The 27,507-nt window shown below is 46.1% G+C and overlaps 1 protein-coding gene across 2 annotated transcripts in view; it reads right to left on the bottom strand.

Annotated features, from left to right (window-relative positions):
- Nucleotides 1–27,507, bottom strand: part of ZNF830 (zinc finger protein 830) — a 216,267-nt gene that overhangs the window by 70,438 nt on the left and 118,322 nt on the right. For both annotated transcript variants that reach the window (XM_069730476.1, XM_069730477.1), the window contains exon 5: nt 1,506–1,723. In XM_069730476.1, the coding sequence (XP_069586577.1) occupies nt 1,506–1,723 (218 nt within the window). The remainder of the gene's footprint in view (nt 1–1,505; nt 1,724–27,507) is intronic.

Here is a 27,507-nt window from a genome sequence, read left to right as displayed (position 1 = left end):
GTGGTCTAGGGAATTGGTGAGTTGGGACCAGTCTTGTAAAGACTTGCCTGGGAGCTACTGTCTCTGCCGTCCTTCTCAAACCTACCCCTTCTCCCTTGGAGGCAGATTAGGTGCTACTGGGGAATAAAGGCAGGATTCTACTCTCACCACAAGTAAACCCTGAGTCTGGGTGTCCTCTCGGGAGAAGGATCAGAGGACAGTGGTAGTTCCCTCTGTGTATAGCGAGGGTATGAGTTTGGTGACATGGGGGACATCTGTTTGTTCCTGAGGGAAATTACCGTCTGTTGGCAAACATACATGTGGAAATAAATGTTCAGGTCCATACCTGTGTGCGAATGAGTACATGAGGGTGTCCACTAAAAACATCAAGTGGAAGTATGCATCTGGGACCTGGAGTTCTAGGGTGATTGGGCCATATTGGGTGTTGACCATTCTCAGTCCGGGAACTTTCCAGCTGGAGTTACCCCCAGTAAAGCAGGTGCTGAGCGTATTCCATAGGTCGTCGCTCTGGAGTTTTATTGAGCCTCTGGAGCCTACATTATTTCCGTCTCCTTTGGGCTGCGTTTGCCATAAACCTGAGGATCAGGTGACTGTGGAAGTGAATTCTAGTGGGTTGAGGCATCCTCACCATACGTTATTTCCGGTGAGGTCCGTTGTTAAGGGTCCAGAGGCCCCTCGTTGAAAGGGGGCTACTGTCATGATCCATTTTTGGATTTGTGACAGCTCTGGCTCTGCTTTAAATTTAAACGTTTTTTGCTGTCATACCAGCAAGGGTTAATGTCAGTTTTCCTTGCTGCAAGCTTGCAAGTTGTTTGTTCAGCTGATGTGGGTGGTGACCACTCCCACCATCCTTTAAATAGTCACATAATGAATCAGCTGACTGTTGGTGATAGTTATTCTATGTATACCAGCCGTGGAGTTGAAGCTCTCTGGTGTCAGGGCTGAATCTGCTACTTATCTGGAGTTTGGGGTCCTGTTTCCATGTCCTCTGTGGTGTGGAGCTTGGCAGCGTTACATGGAGCTACGAAACCTTTGTATTTATCCTGCCTGTCTTATGCTTGTCACTATCCCCTGTGTTGTACCATCTGCAGTGGTGGGCTAGCATCCTTGCCGGCCAGTGCTCTAACCACGGTTAAGTGAGGTGACAGCTAGGGACCAGGGAAGTGAAGGCGGTAGGGGGAAGGCCCTGCATAGGGCGTTAGGGGAGCTTATGGATAAGCACAGATTGAATTAGAAGGTGCCTCACCCCTGGTTCCCTGCTATTAGGGCCTTCCTCCCTCGTTTCCCATCCCGTTGTTGGTATCTGTTGGTACCCTTCTGGTCGTGACAGCTGGAGTGCAAGGGGATTCAAGAACACCATCTCGTGCTATTAGCACATTAGAACATGCTATTGGTTTACTGTTTTTATAACAAACTGTGAAAGGGGGGTAAGATAGCTGTAATATTACTTCCATTATCATTTTCATTGTAATGTTCAAGAATGTGGCTGCTAGTTTATGCAATACCTGGTGGAAGACTGCTGTCCTGTGTTGTTGGTGGGGGTAGTGGAATTTCCACAGATTGCTGTGTAGAAGATTGGACTGCTGAGACATTTTCACCATCTTCCTCCTCATCGTCATCATCATCATCATAATTCCCTGGCAGGAGACGAACAATTGGAGCATTCACCGGAGATTTTTTATCACATGACTGATCACCAGTTTCAAAGAAGCCAGGTGGAAGCCTAAACAAAAATAAATGAAACATTAAAAAAAAAAAAAAAAAAATCTACTGACAGGGCAATGAAAGTAATCATTCTGTCAAGACTTTGGCTTACATGTAATAAAAGCAAGCCTTGACTTCTAGTAAAGTACCTTTAATAAAGGTAAATAAATGTGTTTAATTTTCGAATTGTAGGCTCAAAAATTGGATATAACTATTAGTGATAGCTCTCCTTAAAGAGGACAGATGAGTATGGAGTCTTACATGCAATGCTCAATGGGAGGAAAGTATGCAAGTTAGCTCTTATAATATATACCAAAGAAACTGTTCCGTCTTGAGGATGTCACACACTATAAAAAAGCTTTGGCTTTACGCTAGAATAATAATAATAATTTTATTTATGTAGCGCCAACATATTCCACAGTGCTTTAATCACTAGCTAGGATCACTAGCGTATAGCATCCGAAGCATGCTGTGATTGTTTTCTCATACCAAATCGCCATGAGCAAATAATCGCAGATCTCCCTGCCCCATAGGTATAACACTGGTGCAAGTGCTATCCAATAAAACATTGGACAGTATTGGGCCATGTTATATGCCAGTGTGATCCCGGCTTTACAATGATGAGGTGCAAACAACCCAAACTCAGGCTAAAAAAACGCAATAGCCTAAACGTGGTGAACAAAAGGCTGAACGAAGAGATCCATAGATAAAAATTATTTATTGAAAATATTATATAAAATTGAAATAATGATAAATCGATACACAAAATACCTATTAGGGGAACTCCAACACCTACCCAACCTATATACTAAAAATTCACATAGCAGGTAATAACCAAAATTAATATAACAAATAGATATCACAAATTGCACAAGTGGGAATCAAGTATAAAAATCCGGCATTAAACAGTGGCACAGGATGAACAATAAGTTCTGCTTAAGCTAAGGCACTTTATAATATATGGTGTAAAAAGTGCCATAAAAGGCAATATAATATATATGACCTGGAAGCATGGTCAAGGAAGCCAAATGAAGAGGGTTAATAGGGTAATTAAGTCCTTATAGCATACAGTACATACTCCCCTTTAAATTATAGACCCCACTGACAGCATGCATGTAGTGCAAAATAGCCAAGGATAAAGATACAATACCTATGCTCTGGAACCACGGCAATGAAGGTGATAGTAATGGTGGGTGGCCCGGGCGTTCCCGTTACCCCGACGCGTGTTTCACCCTAAGTTTTTTTTTTACTTTAAAAAAACGAATTCTAACTCAAATTCTTACATTACCCCAAAGAATGGAAAAAAATGACATTTTTTTTAAATGTTATAATTATCTAACTAAGAGGGTGACAAATAGGGATTTGATTTACTTTTTTAAAAATTTTGATCACTGTAATAAGGTCTATCACAGTGATAAAAAGAAACCAATAGGACAAGTTCACTTTTGTTGTGGAGTACCAGCTGGCAGACCACGATGGGCACACTGCGCATGTGTCCGCCATCTTTTTTTTCCAGAAAGATGATGCAGAGGGCTGGGGTAAGGAGCATAAGGGCCAGGGGGATATCAGAGGTATCAGGAGGCAGTGAGGGGTGGAGGAATTGGAGACCCCATTTCTCTCTTTTCTGATGTGTTAGATCATTTCAGAGGAGAGAAAAATGAATTTTATACCCTTCCCGACATGCGCTTTACTTATACTGCTCTGCAGGATTTGTGTACCCACAACAGTAGTATATGTCCTGTGCCGCAATCTTGTGGCCTCACGCTGAGCACCTCGATGATTGGGTGCGGGTGTCAGCTCTGTGTGAGAGAGCTGACAACCCTCAGTAACGCCCATTATCGGTACTAGCATCTATTGCGGGCATTTAACCCCTCTGATGCCGCTTTCAGTGGTGACAGCGACATAGAGGAGCATCGCCCAGGGAATGGGTTCCCTGCAAGCTTCCATCAGGTCAACGTGATGCGATCACAAGGCCTGATGGTCTCCATGGAGACCCTGGCTGGAAGATGGCCATGGGGTCCTTCAGGGAAACTGGCTTTGCAGTGCCTACAGAGAGCAGGACCCGAGACGCCTCCTTACCTGCCTGTCAGATGCTGCTCCGATTCGCTGCAGTGCAGAAGCATTGCAGAGTATCAGATCAGTGATATGGCACTATACAGTGATTTCCCAAGGTGGGAGAATGTAAGAAAGTAAAAAAAATATATTATATATATATACCGTATTTTTCGGACTATAAGACGCACCGGACCATAAGACGCACCTAAGTTTCAAAGGTTGAAAATAGGAAAAAAAATATTTTGAAGCAAATAACGGGGTAAAATATTTAATAACATAAATAACATAATATTTCACCAATGCAAATGTAAACAGAACTCAGCAGCAACATTAACAACCATTACTGATTTAAGTACAGAAACTCCTCAGTCATCAGGGAACCCCAAGAACTCCTCCTCATCACTACTGTCCGTATTTAAGAAGCTCGGTTCCTCAGAATCACTAGTATCACTGTCTTCACTCTGTTCATAGAGGATGTCATCTTCAGAGCCATCTAAGGCATTGCTGATGCCACATTTTTTGAAGGACTTCACAATGGTTTCATCCTTAACGGACTGCCATGAGGTTTTCACCCACTCACAAACTTGGGTGATTGTGGGTCTCTTCATTCGTCCAGTTGGTGTCAGATCATGGTTTCCAGCAGCCATCCACTTATTCCACTCTTCTCTCATGAAAACTTTAAATGGCTTGTTGATAGAAACATCCAAGGGTTGCAACTGACTGGTAAGCCCCCCAGGAATTACGGCAATATGGGTTTTCTCTTCTTTAAATCTCCTTTTTGTGGCTTCAGTGATATGTGCCCTAAACTGGTCCAGCACTAATAGAGCAGTTTTTTTCAGGAGCCCTCCAGGACGTTTGGACCACACTTTTTCTATCCATATCTTCATGCCATTTTCATCCATCCATCCCTTGTCGTGAACATGGACAATGACTCCTTTTGGGATTGCCTCTTTTGGCATGGTTTTTCTCTTGAAAATCAGCAGTGGAGGCAATTTGGTGCCATCTGCACAGCAGGACAACACAACGGTATAATGGGTTTTCTCATGCCCTGATGTCTTCACGGCTATAGTTTTGGCACCTTTCACATCAACCGTTTTGTTTGACGGAACATCGAAGGTCAACGGGACTTCATCCATATTGCCAATCTGAGTCATTTCATATCCATTTTTCTTTCTTGCTTCAAGTACAAATTTGTGAAAAGACACAATCTTGGTTTCGTATTCTTTAGGCATTTTTTGTGCAATCCTAGTTTTTGTGCGCATAGCAAGGCCACATCGCTTCATAAATCGATAGCACCATGATGGGGTTCCTGTGAAGTCCTGAATGCCTTTCTCTGCAGCAAGACGTTTAGCTTCATAAATGATCATTTTTGTCGATACAGAATATCCATTGTTCCTGTGACGTATGATCCACTCTTTCACATCCACTTCTAAATGTGGCCACTTTGCAGCATGCCCACGTAAACATTTTTTATCTTTGTCCATTTTTTGAAGCTGATCCTCCTGTTTCCTCCATTCCCGTATCATTTTTTCTGTTGGAGGTGGCCCAAAGTGTCTCTCCGCTGCCCTGTTCCCATGTTCTTTGGCATACTTCACTACCTCCAGTTTAAAAGGGATTTTATATGAAATCCTTCTCTGCTTGGACATCTTTCCAGGAAAGTATGGTAACGTACGGTATCTTTCTGCAAGAAAATACAAAATTATGGTATCAGTACGGTACTTTGTCCTGCTGCTGACACTGTTATGGTGGGGGATCTGCTGCTGGAGGGCCAAAGGTAGTGCTACACTCTTTTACCAAACAACACCCCACCAAGGAGAACATTTGCAAGGAGTTTGTATGTTGTCCCCAGGTTTGTGTGGGTTTCCTCCGTATTCTCTGCTTTCCTCCCACACTTCCAACATATACAGATAGAGACATTGTGAGCCCCAATGGGGACAGTGATGATAATGTCTGTAAAGCGCTGTGGAATAGGATAGTCGAATATACGGTACCGTAAGCAATGCATAATAAAAAATACGGTAATACCGATACCGTAATTGACCACTACCGTAACTCTGTGGTACGGTAATTTTTCTGTTCACCGTATGTGTGAGGTTTTTTTAGCAAGCTGGAATTTTTATTGGTACCAATTTGTGGTATGGTACCGTAGTTACGGTATGATTTTCAATCACTTTTTTATGCGGCGGGATGAAAAAAAAGTGTGTGTACAGATTGGTGACATCTTGTATTTTTTGATGGGTTAAAAGGGTTTTTCTGGCACCGTTTGCTTCAGGATTGGGAAGTGAGTAGTGCTGACATCCTACCATCAAAGTGAACCAAGGCACCGGCATGACACTGTAGTTACCGTACCAATCATGCATCTGTCCACATGTGAATGCAGCTCACCTCCCAATGCGGAAGTACCGTAAACACTACGGTATAAAGGGAACCTGACAGCTGATACATGCTACCGTAATCCACGGACAGCATGTATCAGACACTGGCTGCATGATCTACCGTACCGAAAGCCAGGTATGGTATGCTTCACTCTGAAATGCTACGGCGTTTCAGAGAAAAACACACTGTACCGTACCTTTGGCTTTTCCCCTCCTGCTGCCAATCACTGACAGGTCTCTTCCTGTATGCGCACGCAGAAAGAAAATTGTCACTCATTGGGAGCAGATGGGGAGAAGCGGCTGGGGACCTGTCTGACTAGTCTTTAGGTGGCTTTTAAAGTACGGGCTGTTCAATGCATAGTCAGCATGTACGGTATTAGCGTAACAATGGGCTGTATGACTTTAGCCACTTTTTTTTCCTCTGAAATGCTGTGGCATTTCAGAGAAAAAAAGTGGCTAAAGTCATACAGCTTGCTGCTACACTAATGCACGCTGCCTACGCATTGGACAGCCTACGGTATATTTAGAAAACATCACCTTTAATACCGTATGTCATAGGTGCCATTTATTGTACGGTATGTTTCCACGTTCATTCAGGAAACGCAGTGCTTTGGAGGCAGCGGATGCCCCGCTCCACCCAAAGCATCACCCCCTGTTGTATGCGTGGTGATTCCAAATGTGTTACCGTAATTGAGCACATGTGGAAGCACCGCATCGTATTCATTGACTGGTATATACGATATCTTGCGTCTCCGCAAGATAGACATGCTGCAGTCTATAGAGACGCGCTGCATGTCCGGATACACAGGGCCGCCGTATGCGGCCCTGCACGCATAGTGGAGATGGGATATCATAAAATCCCCTCCACTATGCTGTAACATCTGGACGCTGCGGATTGGATGTACGCAGCTTCCAATCCACAGCAAATCTGTATGTATTACGGCATGCCAAATGGAAACAGGCCCTAACTCCCGACATGCAGCTCCTGTAACATGCTGGGAGTTAGGCTAGGTTCACATTGAGTTAATGGGTGTCCGCTAGCGGACTCCGTTACATGGCGAAATTGTCGCAATTAGCGCCATGTAACGGGTCCGTTAGTGCACCCATTGACAGCAATGTGCTAACGGGTCGCCAACGCATCGCTAGCGCGTGCCGATGTCCCGTTATTTTCAGACGGACCTTGGACGCTGCAAGCAGCGTCAGAGGTCCGTTCCTTGCTAGCGCAGATCGGGCATCTGTGCTAGCGGGATCGGCAAACGCGATCCCTAAAGTGACATTGCGTTAGTGCAATCCGCTAGCGTTATGCGCTAAACGGATTGCCCTAACGCAATGTGAACCTAGCCTTAGAGTTCATGAGTGTGAGTGTTTTAGTGTACGGTAACTTTTTTTTTTTACTTTTAATGCAAATTACCGTGAAGTCGTTCTCCTATCCAGATCACGAGCCGCAGTGACAGTAGCTGATGAGACAGGGCCAGTACGTCACTGCAGCACGTGACCGGATGTGAGACCGGCTCTTACTTCCTGTTGCCGATTCAGTACAGCAGCTGCACTCCAGGAGCCGACAGACCTCAGCGACTCCGCCGGCGGCTCCCACCATGCCGCTCCACCGCCGGCGGCTCCGCCATGGCCGCTGCACCGGACTCCGCCGGCGGCTCCCCCACTGCCGGCAGCTCCGGCTGGTGGCTCCCACAGTGGCCGCTGCAGAGACTCCGCCGGCGGCTCCCCCACTGCCGGCGGCTCTGGCTGGGCCGCTGCATTACAGGCGGCGGTCGTAGTGGCCACTCCAGCAGGGCCACTCTGGACAGACCTCCAGGAGCCGACAGACCTCAGCGACTCCGCCGGCGGCTCCCACAATGCCGCTCCACCGCCGGCGGCTCCGCCATGGCAGCTGCACCGGACTCCGCCGGCGGCTCCCACAATGCCGCTCCACCGCCGGCGGCTCCGCCATGGCCGCTGCACTGGACTCCGCCGGCGGCTCCCACCATGCCGCTCCACCGCCGGCGGCTCCGCCATGGCCGCTGCACCGGACTCCGCCGGCGGCTCCCACCATGCCGCTCCACCGCCGGCGGCTCCGCCATGGCCGCTGCACCGGACTCCGCCGGCGGCTCCCCCACTGCCGGCGGCTCCGGCTGGGCCGCTGCATTGCAGGCGGCGGTCGTAGTGGCCACTCTGGACAGACCTCCGCCGGCGGCTCCGGCTGGTGGCTCCCGCATTGGCCGCTCCGGAACAGAGCTCCGTGACTCCACCGCTGGCGGCTCTGGCAGGGCCGCTCCACTGTCGGCGGCTCAGGGAGTTGCTGTAACACCGCCGGCGGCTCCCGCAGTGGCCGCTCCACCGCCGGCGGCTTTGGCAGCGCTGACAGACCTCCGTCCCAGCTCCTGTGAACCCCATCTAAAAGGTACATTCCATCTATAAGACGCACCCTCATTTCCCCCCCGAATTTGAGGGGGGAAAAGTGCGTCTTATAGTCGGCAAAATACGGTATATATACTGCACCAAATCCGCAGTATAGTGCACAACCAATGTTAGTCAATGGGAAATCCAGAAATGGTGTGCACATGCATGTGTATATGCATGTACTGCATGTGTATATGTACAGTTAAGTCCATATATATTTGGACAGAGACAACATTTTTGTAATTTTGGTTGTAGACATTACCACAATGAATTTTAAACAAAACAATTCTGATGCAGTTGAAGTTCAGGCTTTCAGCTTTCATTTGAGGGTATCCACATTAAAATTGGATGAAGGGTTTAGGAGTTTCAGCTCCTTAACATGTGCCACCCTGTTTTTAAAGGGACCAAAAGTAATTGGACAATTGACTCCAAGGCTATTTCATGGACAGGTGTGGGCAATCCCTTCGTTATGTCATTCTCAATTAAGCAGATAAAAGGCCTGGAGTTGATTTGAGGTGTGGTTCTTGCATTTGGAAGATTTTGTCGTGAAGTAAACATGCGGTCAAAGGAGCTCTCCATGCAGGGGAAACAAGCCATCCGTAAGCTGCGAAAACAGAAAAAACCCATCTGAGAAATTGCTACAATATTACAATATTAGGAGTGGCAAAATCTACAGTTTGGTACATCCTGAGAAAGAAAGAAAGCACTAGTGAACTCATCAATGCAAAAAGACCTGGGCGCCCACGGAAGACAACAGTGGTGGATGATCGCAGAATAATCTCCATGGCGAAGAGAAACCCCTTCACAACAACCAACAAATTCTACCACAAAGAGAAGACTGCATGAAAGTAAATACAGAGGGTTCACTGCACAGTGCAAGCCACTAATAAGCATCAAGAATAAAAAGGCTAGACTGGACTTTGCTAAAAAAACATCTAAAAAAGCCAGCACAGTTCTGGAAGAACATTCTTTGGACAGATGAAACCAAGATCAACCTCTACCAGAGTGATGAAAAGAGAAAAGTATGGCGAAGGCGTGGTACAGCTCATGATCCAAAGCATACCACATCATCTGTAAAACATGGCAGAGGCAGTGTGATGGCTTGGGCATGCATGGCTGCCAGTGGCACTGGGTCACTAGTGTTTATTGATGATGTGACACAGGACAGAAGCAGCCAAATGAATTCTGAGGTATTCAGAGACATACTGTGTGCTCAGATCCAGCCAAATGCAGCAAAACTGATTGGTCGTCGTTTCATACTACAGATGGACAATGACCCAAAACATAATGCCAAAGCAACCCAGGAGTTTATTAAAGCAAAGAAGTGGAATATTTTTGAATGGCCAAGTCAGTCATCTGATCTCAACCCAATTGAGCATGCATTTCACTTGTTAAAGACTAAACTTCAGCCAGAAAGGCCCACAAACAGCAACTGAAAACCACCGCAGTGAAGGCCTGGCAGAGCATCAAAAAGGAGGAAACACAGCGTTTGGTGATGTCCATGAGTTCAAGACTTCAGGTAGTCATTGCCAACAAAGGGTTTTCAACCAAGCACTAGAAATGAACATTTTATTTAACATTATTGAATCTGTCCAATTACTTTTGGTCCCTTTAAAAACAGGGTGGCACATGTTAAGGAGCTGAAACTCCTAAACCCTTCATCCAATTTTAATGTGGATACCCTCAAATGAAAGCTGAAAGTCTGACCTTCAACTGCATCTGAATTGTTTTGTTTAAAATTCATTGTGGTAATGTCTATAACCAAAATTTAAAAAATGTTGTCTCTGTCCAAATATATATGGACCTAACTTTATATATGTGTTTATTTTTTTGCTATTCAACACAGTAGCCAGATGATGGGAATACTAGTCCTATCTGGCTATGTCTGCTGTCACATAGAAGAGTGACAGCATTAGCCGATGATGTGATAGTAGTCCAATCATCAGGCTACTGTGTTGAATAACAAAAAAAAAACAAAAAACACGTACATACATATACACATACAGTACACACTTACCAAACAGCTAATCCCCGACGCCCTCAATCTCCTGCAAAAAAATAAAAATAAACAAACCAACAGTATACTCCCTGTTCCGATGTAATCCATTTAATAACAACTGTCCCACGATGATCTCCCGTATAGAGCTGTCACATCGGGAGATGTGACCGTTCTACAGGGGCTCCGGTGTTACAGTGACCGGTGGTGAACCTCCCGCAGTGGATTACTCCGCAGCCTAGAAGTCACTGGAGTTCATCCTGTCACTTGCGGGACCGTAGTGCCGTAAAGTGACAGCATGAACTCCGATGACCTACACTGCAGGAGTATTATCTCCGTTCAGTGTGTCATCGGAGGCCCCTGTAGAGCGGTCACATTTCCCGATGTGACAGCTCTACACGCAAGATCGTCGTGGAACACTCATTATTAAATGGATTACATCGGAACAGGGAGTACAGTTAGGGCCAGAAATATTTGGACAGTGACACAAGTTTTGTTATTTTAGCTGTTTACAAAAACATGTTCAGAAATACAATTATATATATATATAATATGGGCTGAAAGTGCACACTCCCAGCTGCAATATGATAGTTTCCACATCCAAATCGGAGAAAGGGTTTAGGAATCATAGCTCTGTAATGCATAGCGTCCTCTTTTTCAAGGGACCAAAAGTAATTGGACAATGGACTCTAAGGGCTGCAATTAACTCTGAAGGCGTCTCCCTCGTTAACCTGTAATCAATGAAGTAGTTAAAAGGTCAGGGGTGGATTCCAGGTGTGTGGTTTTGCATTTGGAAGCTGTTGCTGTGAGCAGACAACATGCGGTCAAAGGAACTCTCAATTGAGGTGAAGCAGAACATCCTGAGGCTGAAAAAAAAGAAAAAATCCATCAGAGAGATAGCAGACATGCTTGGAGTAGCAAAATCAACAGTTGGGTACATTCTGAGAAAAAAGGAATTGACTGGTGAGCTTGGGAACTCAAAAAGGCCTGGGCGTCCACGGATGACAACAGTGGTGGATGATCGCCGCATACTTAAATTTGGTGAAGAAGAACCCGTTCACAACATCAACTGAAGTCCAGAACACTCTCAGTGAAGTAGGTGTATCTGTCTCTAAGTCAACAGTAAAGAGAAGACTCCATGACAGTAAATACAAAGGGTTCACATCTAGATGCAAACCATTCATCAATACCAAAAATAGACAGGCCAGAGTTAAATTTGCAGAAAAACACCTCAAGAAGCCAGCTCAGTTCTGGAAAAGTATTCTATGGACAGATGAGACAAAGATCAACCTGTACCAGAATGATGGGAAGAAAAAAGTTTGGAGAAGAAAGGGAACGGCACATGATCCAAGGCACACCACATCCTCTGTAAAACATGGTGGAGGCAACGTGATGGCATGGGCATGCATGGCTTTCAATGGCACTGGGTCACTTGTGTTTATTGATGACATAAGAGCAGACAAGAGTAGCCGGATGAATTCTGAAGTGTATCGGGATATACTTTCAGCCCAGATTCAGCCAAATGCTGCAAAGTTGATTGGATGGCGCTTCATAGTACAGATGGACAATGACCCCAAGCATACAGCCAAAGCTACCCAGGAGTTCATGAGTGCCAAAAAGTGGAACATTCTGCAATGGCCAAGTCAATCTCCAGATCTAAACCCAATTGAGCATGCATTTCACTTGCTCAAATCCAGACTTAAGACGGAAAGACCCACAAACAAGCAAGACCTGAAGGCTGCGGCTGTAAAGGCCTGGCAAAGCATTAAGAAGGAGGAAACCCAGCGTTTGGTGATGTCCATGGGTTCCAGACTTAAGGCAGTGATTGCCTCCAAAGGATTTGCAACAAAATATTGAAAATAAAAATATTTTGTTTGGGTTATGTTTATTTGTCCAATTACTTTTGACCTCCTAAAATGTGGAGTGTTTGTAAAGAAATGTGTACAATTCCTACATTTTCTATCAGATATTTTTGTTCAACCCTTCAAATTAAACGTTACAATCTGCACTTGAATTCTGTTGTAGAGGTTTCATTTCAAATCCAATGTGGTGGCATGCAGAGCCCAACTCGCGAAAATTGTGTCACTGTCCAAATATTTCTGGCCCTAACTGTATTTGTGTTGGTTTATTATTTTATGTTTATTACAGGAGAACGAGGGAGTTGCATGGATTAGATGGATAATAAAGATGGCAAACTGTTTGGTGTTTTATTTCAATAAAATACTTTATTCTAGCTGTGTCTTTATTTATTCTCTTAACAACTATTGGATTAGTAATGGATAGATGTCTAACTGACACCTCTCTGTTACGAAGCCGGGCTTGATGTCACGTTACAATACAAACGTGACATCAACACCACAACTATTACCCCACTTGCCACCGCTACAGGGCAAGTGGGAAGAAAGAGGCCAAGTGCTGGAATTGGTGTATCGCTGAGAGCTGGTGTTTGTAGCCAGGGGGGCCAATATCCATGGCCCCTTCCTAGGCTATTAGGCCATGTTCACACCATCCTTTTTTTCATGCGGAATCGCCGCGATTTTCCCGCTGCGGGTCCGCAGCTGTTTTCCATGCAGGGTACATTATAATGTACCCTATGGAAAACAGGAACTGCTGTGCCCACATTGCGGAAAATCGCGAAAAAAGCAGCACTGAATAGCCGCGGTAAAAAAGAAGTACCATGTCACTTCTATTTGCGGAACTGCAGCGGTTCTGCACCCATAGACCTCCATTGTGAGGTCAAACCCGCAGTAAAACCCACAGATGAAAAAAATATCTGCGGGTTTTCTGCGGTTTGTGGTGCAGAACCGCTGCAGTGTGGCTGCCCCCCCCCCCCCCCCGTGCCCCAATCCCACCCCCCGTGCTCCGACGCCCCCCCGTGCCCTCATCTCCCCCCTTATACTTACCCGGCCTCCCGGTGTCCGTCCGGCCGTCTTCTCCCTGGGCGCCGCCATCTTGCAAAATGGCGGGCGCATGCGCAGTGCGCCCGCCGAATCTGCCGGCCGGCAGATTCGTTCCAAAGTGCATTTTGATCACTGAGATATAACCTATCTCAGTGATCAAAATAAAAAAAATAGTAAATGACCCCCCCCCCTTTGTCACCCCCATAGGGTTAGGGTTAGGGGTAGGGGTAGGGTATTTTCAGCCATTTTAACCCTAAAAAACTTCCTAGAAAACACACAGACTCTGCATAGAAAACTGCATAAAAAACGCATCAAAAAACGCATCAAAAAACGCACCAAAAAAAGGACCTGCGTTTTCTGCCAAGAGCTGCGGTTTTTAGTCCTGAAAAAAAAGGAGGGAAATCAGGAACGTGTGAACATAGCCTTAATATCAGCCCGCAGCTGTCTGCATAGCCTTTTCTGGTTATTATATGGGGAGTCCATGTCATATTTTTGGGGTCCTCTCTATTTTAATAGCCAGTAAAGGCTAAATATACAGCTGTGAGCTTATATTAATAGCCTGGGAAGCTCCATGGGTATTAACCCTTCCCAGGCTATAAACATCTGCCGCCAGTCACTGGCTTTGCCTCTCTGGTTTGGAAAATTGCGCAGAAGCCCATGTCATTTTTTTCTCTTTTTGTTTTTAAATTAAACAGATATTGCGTTTAAGGCCGGGGTCACACCTGCAAGATACTCGCTCGAGTCCCACACCTCAATACCCGACACTGCCGCCGGCACTCGGGACCGGATTGTGTGGCTGCACGTATTTCTATGTAGCTGAACGCTCCGGTCTGAGTGCCAGCGGCAGTGCCGGGTATTGAGGTCCGAGACGCTAGCGAGTTTCTCGCAAGTGTGACCCCGGCCTAACGCAGATTTTGTGTGTGTCTTTATAGAACTCTTTATGTACTATTTTATTATGTTCATTACTAAACATCGGGCTTGGTATTATATATCTATCTATATATAGATACTAGCTGAAGAGCTTGGCGTTGCCTGGGCATAGTAATTAACTGTGGTCACACCTCTCATTTTCACCTCACACCTCTCATTTTCCCTCGGTATATACATGTTTGTCATCTCCCTTATACATAGTATACACCTGTATGTCATCTCCTGTATATAGTATATACTTGTATGTCATCTCCCTGTATATAGTATATACTTGTATGTCAAATCCCTGTATATAGTATATACCTGTATGTCATCTCCCTGTATATAGTATATACCTGTATGTCATCTCCCTGTATATAGTATATACTTGTATGTCAAATCCCTGTATATAGTATATACCTGTATATTATCTCCCTGTATATAGTATATACCTGTATATCATCTCCCTGTATATAGTATATACCTGTATGTCATCTCCCTGTATATAGTATATACCTGTATGTCATCTCCCCTGTAAATAGTATATACCTACTGTATGTCATCTCCTCCTGTATATTGTATATACCTATGTGTCAACTCCTCCTGTATATAGTATATACCTGTATGTCATCTCTTCTATATATAGTATATGCAGTCATGGCCAAAAGTATTGACACCTCTGCAATTCTGTCAGATAATACTCATTTTCTTCCAGAAAATGATTGCAAGCGCAAATTATTTGGTATTATTATCTTCATTTAATTTTTCTTAAATGAAAAAACACAAAAAGAATTGTCCTAAAGCCAAATTGGATATAATTTCACACCAAACATAAAAAAGGGGGTGGACAAAAGTATTGGCACTGTTCGAAAAATCATGTGATGCTTCTCTAATTTGTGTAATTAGCAGCACCTGTAACTTACCTGTGGCACCTAACAGGTGTTGGCAATAACTAAATCACACTTGCAGCTAGTTGACATGGATTAAAGTTGACTCAACCTCTGTCCTGTGTCCTTGTGTGTACCACATTGAGCATGGAGAAAAGAAAGAAGACCAAAGAACTGTCTGAGGACTTGAGAAACCAAATTGTGAGAAAGCATGCGCAATCTCAAGGCTACAAGTCCATCTCCAAAGACCTGAATGTTCCTGTGTCTACCGTGCGCAGTGTCATCAAGAAGTTTAAAGCCAATGGCACTGTGGCTAACCTCCCTAGATGTGGACACAAAAGAAAAATTGACAAGAGATTTCAACGCAAGATTGTGCGGATGTTGGATAAAGAACCTCGTCTAAAGGTACCGTCACACTAGACGATATCGCTAGCGATCTGTGACGTTGCAGCGTCCTCGCCAGCAATATCGTCCAGTGTGACAGGCAGCAGCGATCAGGCCCCTGCTGTGATGTCGCTGGTCGGGGAAGAAAGTCCAGAACTTTGTTTCGTCGCTGGATCTCCCGCTGACATCGCTGAATCGGCGTGTGTGACGCCGATTCAGCGATGTCTTCGCTGGTAACCAGGGTAAACATCGGGTTACTAAGCGCAGGGCCGCGCTTAGTAACCCGATGTTTACCCTGGTTACCATCGTTAAAGTAAAAAAAACAACCACTACATACTTACCTACCGCTGTCTGTCCCCGGCGCTGCGCTTCTCTGCTCTGGCTGTGAGCACAGCGGCCGGAAAGCAGAGCGGTGACGTCACCGCTCTGCTTTCCGGCTGCCCGGCGCTCACAGCCAGAGCAGAGAAGCACAGCGCCGGGGACAGACAGCGGTAGGTAAGTATGTAGTGGTTGTTATTTTTACTTTAACGATGGTAACCAGGGTAAACATCGGGTTACTAAGCGCGGCCCTGCGCTTAGTAACCCGATGTTTACCCTGGTTACCGGGGACCTCGGGATCGTTGGTCGCTGGAGAGCTGTCTGTGTGACAGCTCTACAGCGACCAAACAGCGACGCTGCAGCGATCCGGATCGTTGTCGGTATCGCTGCAGCGTCGCTTAGTGTGACGGTACCTTTACATCCAAATAAATTCAATCTGCCCTGCAGTCCGAGGGTACAACAGTGTGAACCCGTACTATCCGTCGGCATCGGAATGAAAAGGGACTGTATGGTAGGAGACCCAGGAAGACCCCACTTCTTACCCAGAGACATAAAAAATCCAGGCTGGAGTTTGCCAAAACTTACCTGAAAAGGCCTAAAACGTTTTGGAAGAATGTTCTCTGGTCAGATGAGGCAAAAGTAGAGCTTTTTGGGCGAAGGCATCAAAATAGAGTTTACAGGAGAAAAAAAGAGGCATTCAAAGAAAAGAACACGGTCCCTACAGTCAAACATGGCGGAGGTTCCCTGATGTTTTTGGGTTGCTTTGCTGCCTCTGGCACTGGACTGCTTGACCGTGTGCACGGCATTATGAAGTCTGAAGACTACCAACAAATTTTGCAGCATAATGTAGGGCCCATTGTGAGAAAGCTGGGTTTCCCTCAGAGGTCATGGGTCTTCCAGCAGGACAATGACCCAAAACACACTTCAAAAAGCACTAGAAAATGGTTTGAGGGAAAGCACTGGAGACTTCTAAGGTGGCCAGCAATGAGTCCAGACCTGAATCCCATAGAACACCTGTGGAGAGATCTAAAAATGGCAGTTTGGAGAAGGCACCCTTCAAATATCAGGGACCTGGAGCAGTTTGCCAAAGAAGAATGGTCTAAAATTCCAGCAGAGCATTGTAAGAAACTCATTGATGGTTACTGAAAGTGGTTGGTCGCAGTTATTTTGGCTAAAGGTTGTGCAGCCAAGTATTAGGCAGAGGGTGCCAATAATTTTGTCTGGCCCATTTTTGGAGTTTTGTCTGAAATGATCAATGTTTTACTTTTTGCTTCATTCTCTTTTGTGTTTTTTCATTTAAGACAAATTAAATGAAGATAATAATACCAAATAATTTGTGTTTGCAATCATTTTCAGGAAGAAACTGAGTATTATCTGTCAGAATTGCAGGGATGTCAATACTTTTGGCCATGACTGTACATAGTATGTACCTGCTGCATGTCATTTTCTCCTGTATATACCTATGTGTCATCTCCTTTTTTATATAGTATATACCTGTATGTCATCTCCTCCTGTATATAGTATATACATGTATGTCATCTCCTTCTGATATAATAATAATAATAATTTTATTTATATAGCGCCAACATATTCCGCAGCGCTTTACAAATGATAGAGCGGACTTGTACAGACAATAGACATAACAGCATAACAGAAATCACAGTTCAAAATAGATACCATTAGGAATGAGGGCACTGCTCGCAAGCTTACAAAATATGAGGAAAAGGGGAGACAAGAGAGGTGGATGGTAACAATTGCTTTAGTTATTCGGACCAGTCAGTGTTAGGCTGGGTTCACATTGCGCTCCCCCAGTCCGTTAGACGGACTACGTTACACCGCGGCATAACGTGGTGTAACGTAGTCCGCTAGCGCCGCCATTGACTCCAATGTCGGACGCATCGCTAGCGCGCGCCCACGATGGGCGTGCGCTAGTCATGTGCCGTCATTGAGTGACGGACCCTGAGACGCGGGCTGCAGCGTTTCCGGGTCCGTCACTGCTAGCGCAGATAGAGCTAGCAGATGCTCTATCTGCGCTAGCGATGTGGCAAAGTCGGCACTTGCGTTACAGCAGCCCGTTTAACGTATGTGTTGAATGGGCTGCTATAACGCAGTGTGAACCTAGCCTGAAGCTCGGTTGTTCATGTAAAGCTGCGTGAACCAGTTAACTGCCTAAGTATGTAGCAGTACAGACACAGAGTGCTATTAACTGTATAAAGTGTATGAGAACATGATGCGAGGAACCCAATTATGGTTTAAGTTTGTTTTTTGTTTTTTTGAATGGACCACACAGGGATAAGCCGGATTACTCACCGGTAATACTCTTTTAGTGAGTCCACGACAGCACCCCACTGGAGAGAGGGATCCGCCCCGCAGGAACAGGAAACCTACCGAGAAATAAAAGGGGGCGGTCCGCCTCTCCTCCTCAGTTTTGATTTCAGAGTACCCGGAGGACCGCCAGTATTAGGCAAATATAATTTATTTCATTTTCAAACTTATTTGCTCATATATGATTAAAAGAATTTTACTCAATAGTAAGTACTATATTAATATAGGGAGGGATATAAGAGGGTGCTGTCGTGGACTCACTAAAAGAGTATTACCGGTGAGTAATCCGGCTTTTTCCCTTTCGCCACGACAGCACCCCACTGGAGATCTTACAGAGACCATCACCTAGGGGGGGACCACCGTGCTGAGGACAGTCCTGCCAAAGTCTAGGTCAGAAGTTGACGATAGGTCAAGCCTATAGTGATTATAGAATGTAGAGGGATTTGACCAAGTTGCCGCCTTACATATAGTCTCAATTGGGACCTCTCCCCTTTCTGCCCAGGAGGATGCCATAGCTCTGGTAGAGTGCGCTGTTATGCCTTCCGGAGGGTTTTCTTTACTCGCGGAATAGGCCAGTCTGATAGACTCTCTGATCCACCGGGATAACGTGCTTTTCGTTATTCCATGACCCTTCTTGTGACCCTGGAAGGAAATAAACAGAGCCCTACACTGTCGCCAGCTACAGGTTCTTTCAATGTACTTTAACACTACTCTTTTAACATCTAGAGTGTGGTACTTTTGTTCTTCAGGAGTGGAAGGATTACTGAAGAAAGTGGGCAATATTATTTCCTGAGACCTATGGAATGTCTTAGCTACTTTGGGAAGGTAGGAAGGGTCTGGCTTAAGGACCAACTTATCCTGAAAAGTTAGCAGGAAAGGTGGATCTATAGAGAGTGCTTGGATGTCACTGATTCTCCTGGCTGAAGTCAGTGCTACCAAGAGGGCCGTTTTTAGTGATAGGATCTTGATTGGTATTGAATCTATTGGTTCGAATGGAGAGTCTGTTAGGGCTTGTAAAACTAAGTTTAGATCCCAGGGAGGAACTCTAGGTATATTAACTGGATTTATCCGTTCACAGGCTGTAATAAATCGGGATACCCATCTATTCCCCGCAATGTTATGGCCATAGAGAGCTCCTAGTGCTGAAACATGAACTTTTAAGGTGTTTGCAGTTAAACCTAGTTCTCTCCCTTTTTGAAGAAATTCCAGGATAGACTGTATCGGAATTTCTGAGGTGTTTGAAGATGTATGGAATTGTAGGAATTTCTTCCATATTTTTGTGTTAATTTTTGTAGTGGAAGGTTTTCTACTCTGGAGGAGCGTGTTTATCAATCCTTCCGAGAACCCCCTTGATTTTAGCATCTGCCTCTCAAATTCCAGGCCGTGAGATGTAGACTGTCCACTTGAGGGTGGAAAAACGGACCCTGGAAGAGAAGATTGGGTGTTGAGGGGAGGACCCAAGGATCTGAGACCGACATGGTTTGCAGCCACGAGAACCATGGTCTCTTGGGCCAGAATGGAGCTATTAGTATCACCCTCGCTCCTTCGGTTCTGATTTTGCGAATGACTTGGGGCAGCAGTATGATCGGCGGAAAAGCATATGCTAGACTGAACTGCCAAGGGGCTTGGAGAGCGTCCAGAATGTCCGGATGATCCGCTAGAGATAGGGAGGCAAATTTCCGGACTTTTTTGTTTCTTCTTGTGGCGAAGAGATCTACTTGAGGTTGACCCCATAGAGATACTATATCCCGAAAAATCTGCTGGTTTAGGCACCACTCTCCTTGTTTCAAGGTGTGTCGACTTAAGAAGTCTGCCTGCTGGTTGTTTTCCCCTCTTATGTGCAGTGCAGTAAGGGATGTTAGGTGACTTTCTGCTAGATTCAGGATTTCTGTAGCAGAAGACATCAGAGTCTCTGATCGCGTGCCTCCTTGCCTGTTTAGATACGCCACTGTGGTGGTGTTGTCGGAAAGGATTCTGACGTCTTTCCCTCGTAGCTGTGGGAGAAAATGGCATAAGGCGTATTTTACTGCATTTAATTCTTTAACATTAGAGGAATAGCAGCTTTCCTCCATGTTCCAAAGCCCTTGGCAAAAATCATTCCCCATATGAGCGCCCCATCCATGAGTACTGACATCCGTGGTTATGGTATGAGATGGTGTTATTATCCATGGAACACCACTCATTAAATGGTCTGAATTCAGCCACCACGTTAAGGAAGTTAAAACTTCCTGAGATAAGGTTATTTTCACATTTAGGTGACCAGATAACCGTCTATCTTCTTGTAAAATCTGGTGTTGCAGTGTACGGGTATGATGTTGAGCCCATTTTACCGCAGGTATACAAGAGATAAGAGATCCTAGTAAGGACATCGCTTGTCTTAGGGATATACGTGGATTGTTTATCGCCGCTAGGACTTTGTGTTTGATCAGTAGTATTTTTACCTGAGGCAGGAGACACTTTTGAGATACGGAGTCTAGATGGAACCCCAAGAACGCCTGGCAGGATAGCGGAGTGAGTCTGGATTTGTTGGTATTGATTATCCAGCCTAAATCCTGTAGAGAGGAAATTGCATGAGCCAAACGATCAGCACATTGAGTAACTGAATTTCCAATGACCAAAAAGTCATCCAGATAGGGAACAATTAAGGTTTCTTTTTGGCGAAGGTAGGCCATCACCTCTAGCATTATCTTGGTAAAGATCCTCGGTGCTGTTGAAAGGCCGAAGGGCATGGCTGTATATTGGAAATTATGAATCTCGCCGTTGATTGTCACTGCTACTCTGAGGTACTTTTGGCATCTGTCATGGATAGGGAGATGATAATAAGCATCTTTCAAATCAATGCCCCCCATCATACAGTTTGGAAAGAGGAGTTTTATAGTGGATCTAATGGATTCCATCTTAAATGTATGGTTTTTAACAAATGAATTGAGCTTTTTAAGGTTTATGATGGTCCTGAAAGAACCGTCGGGTTTAGAAATCAGGAATAAGGGAGAGTAGAATCCTCTGTCTTCCTGTCCCTCGGGGACTTGGACTAAAACCCGCTTTGATAATAGGGTTTGACTTTCTAGCTCTAGAGCCTGCTGTTGTGCGGGCGAGCTGAGGGATGTTATAATATATGACTCGTGGGGAACACGAGAGAATTGTAGTTTAATTCCATCTCGGATGATGTTTAAAACCCACGAGCTAGATGTTACTTTTTCCCATTGTGTGGCGAAAAATTTCAGTCTGCCCCCTACTGGTATATCCTCAGAATTTATTGTCTTTTGGGGGGTTGGGTCTTCTAAACATGGTACCTCTTTGCCTGTCCTCTTTAGCAGTCCATGTTGTAGACCTATCCGTTTGCCTCCTTTTACCAAACGGTCTCCTCTTAAAGGCTCTCCTGTAAAAGGGAATAGAGGAATCAGGGAAAGCTTTCTTCCTGTCCTTTGCCTTTTTGAGTATCTCATCTAAGGTCTTGCCAAAGAGGTACTCACCCTCGCATGGGATTGCGCATATTTTGGATTTAGACTGCGCGTCCCCTTTCCAACTTTTCATCCAAAGTGCGCGTCTTGCATTGTTCACAAGACCTGCGGATCTCGCTGCTAACCGAAGCGAGTCGGCAGATGCGTCCGCCATAAAAGCTGCTGCTCCACGTATTAAGGGGATGGCCGCTCTAAGTTTCTCTCTCGAAACTTTATTTTCGATCTGCTGGTCCAACTGATCAATCCAAATGATCATTGACCGGGCAGCGCAGGTGCTGGCTACTGCAGGTTTAAAAATTCCTGTAGCCGCCTCCCAAGATCGCTTAAGGGATGATTCAGCTTTGCGATCTAATGGATCGACCAGAAGTCCCGCATCCTCCACAGGCAGAGTGGATTGCTTGGAGGTAGAAGCTACGGCTGCATCGACCTTAGGCACTTTGGTCCATTTAAGGAGCTCCTCATCACTAAACGGATATTTACGTTTAGACGCAGAGGGCAAAAAGCTTCTTTGATCCTGCTTCTCCCACTCTCTTAATTAATGCTTTCACCGCTGGTATAACCGGAAAACATCTCCTCTTTCTCTCTGCCAAACCCGCAAACATAATTTCCTGCTTGGTTTGCGCACCCTTTACCTCATCACACCCCATGGTATTGCGGATTGATTTTACCAAGTTGTCCACACTGTCTAAGGGGAAACATGAACGCCCCTCGATTTCTGAGGAAGAGGATGATGATGATGATAGGGAGGCTTCTGACAGTACCGTCTGGTCACTTTCGGAGTCTGACATAAGTGTTGGTGTTTTGGACTTAGCTTTACGCGGTTTTTCCTGGGTCATATTTTTAAGCTCCTCTCTAATAATGGCCCGTAAGTCCGTAACGGACACTGTCGCTCCCTGAGTTGTTTCCTTGAAACAGTCTTTGCACAGTTTTTTGGGGTATGAGTCCGGAAGGGGCTGGCTACACAAGGCACATTCCTTATGCTTGGACTTTTGTCGTTTTTTAGACTGGGCGTAATAAGTAGCGAGAGAGAGAGAAAAGAGAGAGAAATAGGGAGACAGCGTCAGCTTAATAGGCAGAGTTTAAACACTCACCCAGTGAAGCGAATAGTACCGGATCAGAAGGCCGAGATCCTGTTCTGGAACCGTCACTCTTACGAGCGGACTCCGAGGATCCTTTGGTGTGATCTTTGGTGGGGGGCACTGGATCTCCAGCTGTGGGGTCCATGGCACCTGGGGATGACATCTCTGCCTCGCCGCATTATTGTTTCTGGGCGTTTTTAAATAGTGCGCCCTTTTTCCTCTTTTTTTTTTTTTTTTTTTTCCCCCGCTGCGCAATGCGCATGCGCGGGTTGCCGCTGGCTCCCCCGCCCCAGATCCGGCCTAGGCGCCCCGGAAGTGACTCCTTCAGTTCCGGGGTAGCCAGTATTGCGGCGGTCGGCGCATGCGCGGTCCGGGATTCAGCGCCGGACCGCAATGGAGATTCTCTTACCTGGCTCCTTGCCGCACCGCACGCCGGAGAAGACGCCGGGCGGCCCTCCCCGTACCCGGCCGTCTGCTCCATCCACCAGCTGAGGAGGGAGCCGTCTAACGGAACTCCCCCGACGCTGCTTCTGAGCTGCAGCCCCTGCCGTTCTCAAGGACACCGCGCAGGCAGCATGCTAGCCCAGGTATGTCCTGTAGTCCTGTCGTTCCTGGATTGTTCCCGCAGGAACAGGAAACCTAAACTGAGGAGGAGAGGCGGACCGCCCCCTTTTATTTCTCGGTAGGTTTCCTGTTCCTGCGGGGCGGATCCCTCTCTCCAGTGGGGTGCTGTCGTGGCGAAAGGGAAAAAATGAACATTTAACTTTTTTTTCGCAAACATTTTACTTCAGAACCATTTTTTATTTATTTTCACAAGTGTAAAAACAGAAATTTAACCATAAATTTTGTTGTGCAATTTCTCCTGAATATGCCGATACCCCATATGTGGGGGTAAACCACTGTTTGGGCGCACCGCAGAGCTTGGAAGAGAAGGAGCGCCGTTTTACTTTTTCAATGTAGAATTGGCTGGAATTGAGATCGGATGCCATGTCGCGTTTGGAGAGCCCCTGATGTGCCTAAACAGTGGAAACCCCCCACAAGTGACACCATTTTGGAAACTAGACCCCTTAAGGAACTTATCTAGATGTGTGGTGAGCACTTTAAACCCCCAGGTGCTTCACGAAAGTTTATAACGTAGAGCTGTGAAAATAAAAAAAATCGAATTTTTTTTACAAAAATGATCTTTTTGCACCCAAATTTTTATTTTCACAAGGGTAACAGGAGAAAATAGACCACTAAAGTTGTTGTGCTACTTCTCCTGAATACGTCGATACCCTATATGTGGGGGTAAACCACTGTTTGGGCGCACCGCAGAGCTTGGAAGAGAAGGAGTGCCGTTTTACTTTTTCAACGTAGAATTGGCTGGAATTGAGATCGGACGCCATGTCGCGTTTGGAGAGCCCCTGATGTACCTAAACAGTAGAAACCCCCCACAAGTGACCCCATTTTGGAAACTAGACCCCTTAAGGAACTTATCTAGATGTGTGCTCAGCACTTTAAACCCCCAAGTGCTTCACAGAAATTTATAAAGTAGAGCCGTGAAAAGAAAAACCTTTTTTTCCCTCAAAAATGATTTTTTTTAGCCTGCAATTTTTTTTTCTCAAGGGTAACAGGAGACATTGGACCCCAAAATCTGTTGACCAGCCTGAGTATGCTGATACCCCATATGTGGGGGGGGGGGGGCACTGTTGGGGCACCCATCGGGGCTCAGAAGCGAAGGAGCGCCGCTTGGAATGCAGACTTTGATGGGATGGTCTGCGGGCGTCATTTTGCATTTGCAGAGCTCCTGAAGTACCTAAACAGTAGAAACCCCCACAATTGACCCCATTTTGGAAACTAGACCCCCCAAGGAACTTATCTAGATGTGTGGTGAGAACTTTGAATGCCCAAGTGCTTCACAGAAGTTTAGAATGCAGAGTAGTTAAAATAAAAAATATTTTTATTTCCACAAAAAAGATTTTTTAGCCCCCAAGTTTTTATTTCCACAAGGGTAAAGGTACCGTCACACTAGACGATATCGCTAGCGATCCGTTACGTTGCAGCGTCGTGGCTAGCGATATCGTCCAGTGTGACAGGCAGCAGCGATCAGGCCCCTGCTGTGATATCGCTGGTCGGGGAAGAAAGTCCAGAACTTTGTTTCGTCGCTGGATCTCCCGCTGACATCGCTGAATCGGCGTGTGTGACGCCGATTCAGCGATGTCTTCGCTGGTAACCAGGGAAAACATGGGGTTACTAAGCGCAGGGCCGCGCTTAGTAACCCGATGTTTACCCTGGTTACCATCGTTAAAGTAAAAAAAACAAACACTACATACTTACCTACCGCTGTCTGTCCCCGGCGCTCTGCTTCTCTGCACTCCTCCTGCTCTGGCTGTGAGCACAGCGGCCGGAAAGCAGAGCGGTGACGTCACCGCTCTGCTTTCCGGCTGCCCGGCGCTCACAGCCAGAGCAGAGAAGCACAGCGCCGGGGACAGACAGCGGTAGGTAAGTATGTCGTGGTTGTTTTTACTTTAACGATGGTAACCAGGGTAAACATCGGGTTACTAAGCGCGGCCCTGCGCTTAGTAACCCGATGTTTACCCTGGTTACCGGCATCGTTGGTCGCTGGAGAGCTGTCTGTGTGACAGCTCTCCAGCGACGCTGCAGCGATCCGGATCGTTGTCGGTATCGCTGCAGCGTCGCTTAGTGTGACGGTACCTTAACAGGAGAAATTGGACCCCAAAAGTTGTTCTCCAATTTATCCAGAGTACGCTGATGCCCCATATGTGGGGGTAAACCACTGCTTGGGCGCACGGCAGAGCTCAGAAGGGAGGGAGCACCATTTGACATTTTGAGCGCAAAATTGGCTGTCGTGTTTGGAGACTCCCTGATGTACCTAAACAGTGGACACCCCCCAATTCTAACTCCAACCCTAACCCCAACAAACCCCTAACCCCAATCCCAACCCGATCCATAATTCTAATCACAACCCTAACCCCAAAACAACCCTAATGTCAACCCTAACCATAACCCTAATCAAAACCCTAAATCCAACACACCCCTAATCCTAATCTCAACCCTAACCTCAAACCTAACCCTAATCCCAATACACCTTTAATCCCAACCCTAACCCTAATCCCAAACGTAACCCTAATGCCAACCCTAACCCTAATGCCAACTCTAGCCCTAACTTTAGCCCCAACCCTAACTTTAGCCCCAACCCTAACCATAGCCCTAACTTTAGCCCCAACCCTAACCCTACTTTCACACTTGCGTCGTGTGGCATCCGTCGCAATCCGTCATTTTGGACAAAAAACGGATCCTGCAAATGTGCCCGCAGGATGCGTTTTTTGCCCACAGACTTGTATTGCCGACGGATTGCGACGGATGGCCACACGTCGCGTCCGTCGTGCACTGGATCCATTGTGTTTTGGCGGACCGTCGTCACAAAAAAACGTTCAATGTAACTTTTTTTGTACGGCGCGCCCGCCATTTCTGACCGCGCATGCGTGGCCGTAACTCCGCCCCCTCCTCCCCAGGACATATGCGTTGAAAAACTGCATCCGCTGCCCACGTTGTGCACAATTTTCACAACATGCGTTGGTACGTCGGGCCGATTGTTATGAAAGGCAATTCAGTGCCACAATGGACATAGCGGTCATAGCACATACAGTGATCAGACAATAACCCAAAATCATAGAACGAGCTCTGAGACGTGGGAACTCTGCAGACCGCAATCCCTAATCCTCTCCAAACAACACTAGAGGCAGCCGTGGATTGCGCCTAACTCTGCCTATGCAACTCGGCACAGCCTGAGAAACTAACTAGCCTGAAGATAGAAAATAAGCCTACCTTGCCTCAGAGAAATACCCCAAAGGAAAAGGCAGCCCCCCACATATAATGACTGTGAGTTAAGATGAAAAGACAAACGTAGAGATGAAATAGATTCAGCAAAGTGAGGCCCGACTTTCTTAACAGAGCGAGGATAGAAAAGGCAACTTTGCGGTCTACACAAAACCCTAAAGAAAACCACGCAAAGGGGGCAAAAAGACCCTCCGTACCGGACTAACGGCACGGAGGTACACCCTCTGCATCCCAGAGCTTCCAGCAACAAATTAGACAAGCTGGACAGAAAAAATAGCAAACAAATAGCAAAGAAGAACTTAGCTATGCAGAGCAGCAGGCCACAGGAATGATCCAGGGAAAAGCAAGTCCAACACTGGAACATTGACAGGAAGCCAGGATCAAAGCATTAGGTGGAGTTAAGTAGAGAAGCACCTAACGACCTCACCAGATCACCTGAGGGAGGAAACTCAGAAGCCGCAGTACCACTTCCCTCCACCAACAGAAGCTCACAGAGAATCAGCCGAAGTACCACTTGTGACCACAGGAGGGAGCTCTGCCACAGAATTCACAACAGTACCTCCCCCTTGAGGAGGGGTCACCGAACCCTCACCAGAGCCCCCAGGCCGACCAGGAAGAGCCACATGAAAGGCACGAACAAGATCGGGAGCATGGACATCAGAGGCAAAAACCCAGGAATTATCTTCCTGAGCATAACCCTTCCATTTAACCAGATACTGGAGTTTCCGTCTAGAAACACGAGAATCCAAAATCTTCTCCACAATATACTCCAATTCCCCCTCCACCAAAACCGGGGCAGGAGGATCAACAGATGGAACCATAGGTGCCACGTATCTCCGCAACAATGACCTATGGAATACGTTATGTATGGAAAAAG

Source organism: Ranitomeya imitator, chromosome 6 (genome assembly GCF_032444005.1).
Source record: "Ranitomeya imitator isolate aRanImi1 chromosome 6, aRanImi1.pri, whole genome shotgun sequence".
NCBI lineage: Eukaryota > Metazoa > Chordata > Amphibia > Anura > Dendrobatidae > Ranitomeya > Ranitomeya imitator.
The sequence above is the reverse complement of the archived record's forward strand: the minus strand, read 5'-3'. Positions and strand labels throughout refer to the sequence as shown.